At 42.1% G+C, this 6,612-nt stretch overlaps 1 protein-coding gene across 1 annotated transcript in view; it reads right to left on the bottom strand.

Moving 5' to 3' along the window:
• Positions 1–6,082: 6,082 nt before the first annotated feature.
• LOC102253304 (mitochondrial import receptor subunit TOM22 homolog) overlaps positions 6,083–6,612 on the bottom strand; it is a 2,670-nt gene continuing 2,140 nt past the window's right edge. Inside the window, 2 exon segments of the mRNA XM_014545327.1 lie at positions 6,083–6,326; positions 6,328–6,506. Of these exon segments, the coding sequence (XP_014400813.1) occupies positions 6,252–6,326; positions 6,328–6,506 (254 nt within the window). The 3' untranslated portion in view covers positions 6,083–6,251.

Below are 6,612 nucleotides of genomic sequence, written 5' to 3'. Positions count from 1 at the left end.
TGAGGATAAAAAAAAATAATAAAGAAATTATTATTATATGAAAGACACATCTTGAAAATGCCTAAAGAAAGTTGTCATTTTTCATGGTGCAGGGACTGGAGTCCATGTTGATGAAAAAACCTTGCTGGCTGCGGTGACTGGCAGTGGCTGCAGCAGCGGGGTGATGGGGATGGTGCCTTCCCCTGATCGGCCCAGTCACCTCCCACAAAGGGAGGCCATACTGAAGCTTAGGCCCTATCCCCAAGGGGAGCAGGGAGTGGGCCTAAGCCGTCACTAGGACATCCCCTGAGGGCTCCCAGGATGTGAGAGGGGGCAGGCTGGGCTGAGGGACCCCCCCCCCCCCAGTGCACGAATTTCATGCAACGGGCCCCTAGTCCTATTTACTAAAAGCCTAACATGCTAAGTGTCCCACCATTTGACTGTTTGACCAGTTGCTATGTCGTGCACTGACTACAAGGGGGCAGATGCTCCAACCAGTAGGTTAGCTTGCTGCTGGAGTTCGACCCATGCGGACTGGGCCAGCAGGGCCAGACACACCCTGGAGCCTTCCCGCCTTCCCTCCTCGGCCCTGATCAAGCACTGGTGGGGTCCCTCAGCCTGGCCTGCACCCTCTCGCAATCCAGGACCCATTGGGGGATGTTGGAGCACTGGTTTTGGCCCGATCCCCACAGGCCAGGCTGAGGGACCCCACTGGTGCACAAATCCGTGCAGCAGGCCACTAGTCAGTAAATCAACAAACAAGTGCTGGCAAGGATGTGAAGAAAAGTAGTACACTGATGGTGGGAATGCAGACTGGGGCAGCCACTGTGGAAAACAGTATGGAGTTTCCTAAAAAAAATTAAAAATGGATTTGCGATTTGACCCAGTGATCCCAGTTCTGGGAATATATCTTAAAATTCCCAAAACTCCAATCAAAAAGAATATATGCACCCCTATCTTAATAGCCGTATTATTTACAATAACTAAGATCTGGAAACAGCCCAAGTGTTCATCAGTAGACGAGTGGATAAAAAAGCTGTGGTACATTTACACAATGGAATACTACTTACCTGTAAAAAAGAAGGATCTCTTACCCTTTGAGACAGTATGCATGGATCTCAAGTGTATTATGCTAAGCAAAGTAAGCCAGTTAAAGAAAGGCAAATATATAATCTCACTTATATGTGTAATCTAAAGTACAAAATAAACTGATGAACAAAATAGGGCCAGAAGTTTGGATGCTTGGAACAGAATAACAGACCTCTGGGGGTGGGTTTCGGGGTGGGGGCAATAGGAGAGGTGGGAGATTAACCAAAGAACATACCTATATGCATGTATGCATAACTAACAGAGATAGACAATAGCATGTGGAAGACCTGAGGTGGGACAAGGGTTGGGTGGAGGAGGGCAAAATGGGAGACAATAGGAGACATCTGTAATACTGTCAACAATAAAAAAAAAAATAACTTTTTTTCCAAGAGGTTTTTGTTTAAAATCAGAAGCGGATTTTTTAAATCAAATACCTTTTTAGTACCTATTAAGATAATCATGTTAGTTCCATTTCATATTTCTGGTTTTACTCTTTTTACTACTCACTCTTTGTATATCATCAGCTGTATTTTATGTATTCTTTTGAGCCACATTAAAGACTTTCTGGATACTGTATGAATAATATAGATAACATGTATTATATTAATAGATTTCCTAATGCACAACAATCCTTCCATTTTTGTATTAAACCTCACCTTTAGATGTCATATTAGTATTTTAATGTATTGTTGAATTAGTATTTTTGTGCCTATATTTGTGAGTAAGGTTTGTCTGTTGTAAGGGTTCTAAACTCAAATGATTATAAAAAGCATGGAGGCTATAACTCCAAATAAAGTGCTGGGGACTGTGACAAATGAAATAGTTCAGTGCCAGCTAATTGTTGTAAGGTGGGACTATAGAACCAGTATGGCCAGATCTAATTTTTTGAGAAGCCATAAATATATGCTAAATCTCTCAGGTTTTAAATGCTGCCATCTAATTATATATAGTCCTTATTTGAGGATATATTTTTATTTATTTATTTATCTATCTATTTATTTATTTATTTTTGAGAAAGGGAGAGAGAAACATAGATGTAAGAGAGAAACATCCTTCAATTGCCTCCTGTATGCACCCCAACCGGGAATTGAACCCAAAACCTTGGTATGGGTACCCTGACCGGAAATAGAACCTGCAACCAGCCAGGGCTAATTCTAATTGTTTTAAAAACCGATATGGGCAGCCCTGGCTGGTGTGGGCTAGTAGTTGCCTGCACACTAAAGGCTCATGATTTCAATCCCTAGTCAAGGGCAGGTACCTGGGTTGCAGGTGTGATCTCTAGCCCTGAGGCACTTGCAGGCAACCAACCAATCTATGTGTCTCTCTCATCTCTCTCTCTCTCTCTCTCTCTCTTCTCTCTCTCTCTCTCTCTCTCTCTCTCTCTCCTTCCCCTTCCCTTCCACTCTCTAAAAATCAATGGAAAAAATATCCTCAGTGAGGACTAACAAAAAAAAAAAACAAATCCCATATGGGCAACTCAAAAGAAAACTAAATAAACACAAAGTCTCACAGCATCTGAGAGCTGGATCTGGCCTGTGACTGCCCGTTTTCCATCTCTGGAGTAGTTGTTTTCTTTTTTGAATTTGACTATTTTTTTTCTTTACTTTAGAAAAAATTATATAGCATCATTCACAAATTTAATAGTCAAATTTAAGGATGTCCCTCTTAAGTTAAAATTTTAAATTGTCTATTACTTGATATTGTCTTAAATACAAACAGAACAAGATATATTAAAGTCACATTCCTATCCAACTAATTGAAAACTTTCATTATAAAAAAACATTTATATCACATTTTACTTAGCAAAAATGTTAAAGAAAAATTTTGTTTTACATTTTAAAGAATATCTGAGAGTCAGGACATATACAGTCCAATCTCTGTATATGCTATGAGTCTGTAGAATGATATTCCACTAAACACAGGAATAATCCAAGAGCCCACTACAGAATATTTAGTCTTCAAGGAAATATTGTTGATTTTAGCATTCTTATTTGCTAATGTAAGAAATATTTTCCACAGTAAATTTTGGGGATTAATCAGGTACTATAAACCATAATTCCTCATTCCCTCAACTCACTGATTAAAATAAAAATTTTACTATAACTAAGTTTTAGAACAGAACGTGGCTACAGAACCTGGCTGGAGAACCTGACTAGAGAACCTGGCTATGCTGATCATCTGAATGCTGCTGCCTCCGTGTCCTTCCTTCTTCGCCAACTCCGTCCACAACTTTGGGAACCCCTGGACCTGCTGGAGCTGGACCCCAACAGGAAAGTTGAGGTATTTATGTCCTTCAAAATAGATTCCCGGGGAGAGACCAAGATGGCGGCATAGGTAAACACCGGAGACTGCTGCCGCAAACAACCACTTCAAAAATACAACTAAAAGACGGAACGGACATCACCCAGAACCACAGGAAGGCTGGCTGAGGAGAGACTCTTCAACTAGAAGGAAAAATAACAGCACACCGAGGCTCAGAGGAGGCGCAGTGTGGAAAAAACTCAGGTGCGGAGGTGCGCGCGCAAAGCGGGCTGGTGGCTGAGAGCGCGGTTGTCGTTTTCGGTCAGGGGGGAGTCTCAGACTCTGAGCTCCAGATACGGGCGAATCGCTGGGGACTCGGACCCAAACGGGAGAAGCGGGAGTGTCTGGCATCAGTTGGAAGGCAGCTTTCCCTCCGAGGTTTGCAGCGGTTCCGGGGGTTCTGAGAAGCAGAGCCTCTGGGAACAGGACTGAGGGCACCATAACGGCTCCCTCCGCCCGCCCTGTTGAGCCCGCCCCGCCCAAGCCCTGCGCAGAGCCATTTGCCGGATAGCCTCAGGCAAAGGCTAGATTAGCACCTCCCCAGAGGACAGAAGTTTTCCGCGGCAGACACAGCTGATTCACACAGCCAGTCGGCCTGGTGGTCAAATCCCTCTAGTATTAACTACAACAATCAAGGCTCAACTAGAACAAGACTGCGCACAAAGACCACTAGGGGGTGCACCAAGAAAGCATAAAAAATGCGGAGACAAAAAAACATGACAGAAATGGAGGATATAGAGCTAAAAATCGCAATTTTGAGGGCTTGCAAAAATGTGCTAGAAGCTGTCAATAAACTTGAGGAGAGAGTCACGAAAACTAATGAGACCCTCGATGCTATGATAAAGAACCAACTAGAAATTAAGCATACACGGACTGAAATAAAGAATATTATACAGACACCCAATAGCAGACCAGAGGAGCGCAAGAATCAAGCCAAAGATTTGAAATGCGAAGAAGCAAAAAACACCCAACCGGAAAAGCAAAATGAAAAAAGAATCCGAAAATACGAAGATAGTGTAAGGAGCCTCTGGGACAGCTTCAAGCGTACAAACATCAGAATAATTGGGGTGCCAGAAGATGAGAGACAGCAAGATATTGAAAACCTATTTGAAGAAATAATGGCAGAAAACTTCCCCCACCTGGTGAAAGAAATGGACTTACAGGTCCAAGAAGCGCAGAGAACCCCAAACAAAAGGAATCCAAAGAGGACCACACCAAGACACATCATAATTAAAATGCCAAGAGCAAAAGACAAAGAGAGAATCTTAAAAGCAGCAAGAGAAAGAGACTCAATTACCTACAAGGGAATACCCATACGACTGTCAGCTGATTTCTCAACAGAAACTTTGCAGGCCAGAAGGGAATGGCAAGAAATATTCAAAGTGATGAATACCAAGAACCTACAACCAAGATTACTTTATCCAGCAAAGCTAGTCAGTTACCTATAAGGGAGTACCCATACGACTGTCAGCTGATTTCTCAACAGAAACTTTGCAGGCCAGAAGGGAGTGGCAAGAAATATTCAAAGTGATGAATAGCAAGAACCTACAACCAAGATTACTTTATCCAGCAAAGCTATCATTCAGAATTGAAGGTCAGATAAAGAGCTTCACAGATAAGGAAAAGCTAAAGGAGTTCATCACCACTAAACCAGTATTATACGAAATGCTGAAAGGTATCCTTTAAGAGGAGGAAGAAGAAGGAGGTAAAGATACAAATTGTGAACAACAAACATGCATCTATCAACAAGTGAATCTAAGAATCAAGTGAATAAATAATCTGAACAGAATGAAGAACTGGTGATTATAATAGAATCAGGGACATAGAAAGGAAATGGACTGACTATTCTTGGGGGGGAAAGGGAAATGGGAGATTTTTGTTGCTTTTATCTTCCCCTACCCCTGTTTTTGTTGGCCTTGTGCGTTTTTTGTTTACAGAAGATGTATTTTGTTTAACCAAATATTAAAAGTGGAAAACTCCATACATAAATCTGTCTGCCTAAATTCAATTATGTACGAACAATAAAGATTTAATTAAAAAAAAAAAAAAAAACTAAGTTTTAGATGTATTAAAGTCCATATTGCTCATTCAGTATATTGTTTCACATTTTTTAAATAGAACAGCTGAAGTTAAATCACCTAGTCCTAAAATATCCACTTTTCCTTTAAAATATACTACAAACAACAACTCCTTACAAAAATGTCTAGTGTGAATTTCTTAGTCTGAGTAAACTTGCTTTTCACCTGAGCTAACATCAACATGCATTTTTTAAAATCATTTTAAATATTTAATTACAAAAGTGAGCACTGCCTTTTTTTCCCCCTCTTTTAGACACGCACACACAGGTCTAATGGCCAAAATGTGCAGAGGAAGTGAGCTCCTGCTCTGCCCTCCACAGTACCCATCCTGTGGTTAAAACTGCTGCTGGCCCTCCCTCTTTTCCAACATACATAGAAATTCACAGTGGGTGCTTTTACACTACAGATGTAATGCATTTTGTATTTCATATAGTGTGCATGTCAAAACAAAACAGTCGTTAATGGTCAGGGGTACATCCTCCCCACTGGCATCAGTTCCTACTCCACAAGCAGACACTGAGGAGACCTTCTGGTCAGGAGTAATTTAGTGAGAGGCGGGATGGCCGGAGTTGGAGTGACCATCTGCATCGATGCACTCTGGTGTCAGAGTGAGGAGAGAAGCCAGCCAGGAAAGCTTGGAGGGCACAGCTGCAAGTTGGGAGTCTCCATGAGACAACGAACGGGACATTTTCCCAACCAGGTTTATTTTTTGTGCCAAAAAGAATAAGAGAAAAAAATCAGTTCAAACAGTATTGAATTTTCAAACTTTTCCCACCAAGACAGGTCAGATAGAGCAGTAACAATCTAGATCTTTCCAGGAAGTGAAGGTAGAGCCCCTGGCATTCCTCCTGACAGCCCTATGTTAGGCCCTAGGTCCTAGGAGTATCTGCCGCTGCTGCAGTTGCTGCTGTTGCTCCATTTGCAACTTCTCAGTCTCAAAGACAACAGGAAGAGCCAGGATCATGAAGGAAGTTGTCCCAATCCACAAGGCTGCCCTGGAAAACCTGTACATTTTTTGAGCCACAAAGAGGGGGAGATCAAAAGTGGCTCCAGCCCTAACTGGTTTGGCTCAGTGGATAGAGCGTCAGCCTGCGGACTCAAGGGTCCCAGGTTCGATTCTGGTCAAGGGCATGTACCTTGGTTGTGGGCACATTCCCAGTAGGGA

The sequence above is a fragment of the Myotis brandtii genome, unplaced genomic scaffold (assembly GCF_000412655.1).
Source record: "Myotis brandtii unplaced genomic scaffold, ASM41265v1 scaffold40, whole genome shotgun sequence".
Lineage (NCBI taxonomy): Eukaryota > Metazoa > Chordata > Mammalia > Chiroptera > Vespertilionidae > Myotis > Myotis brandtii.
Note: the sequence above shows the minus strand (reverse complement) of the source record. Positions and strands in the feature narration are given on the sequence as shown.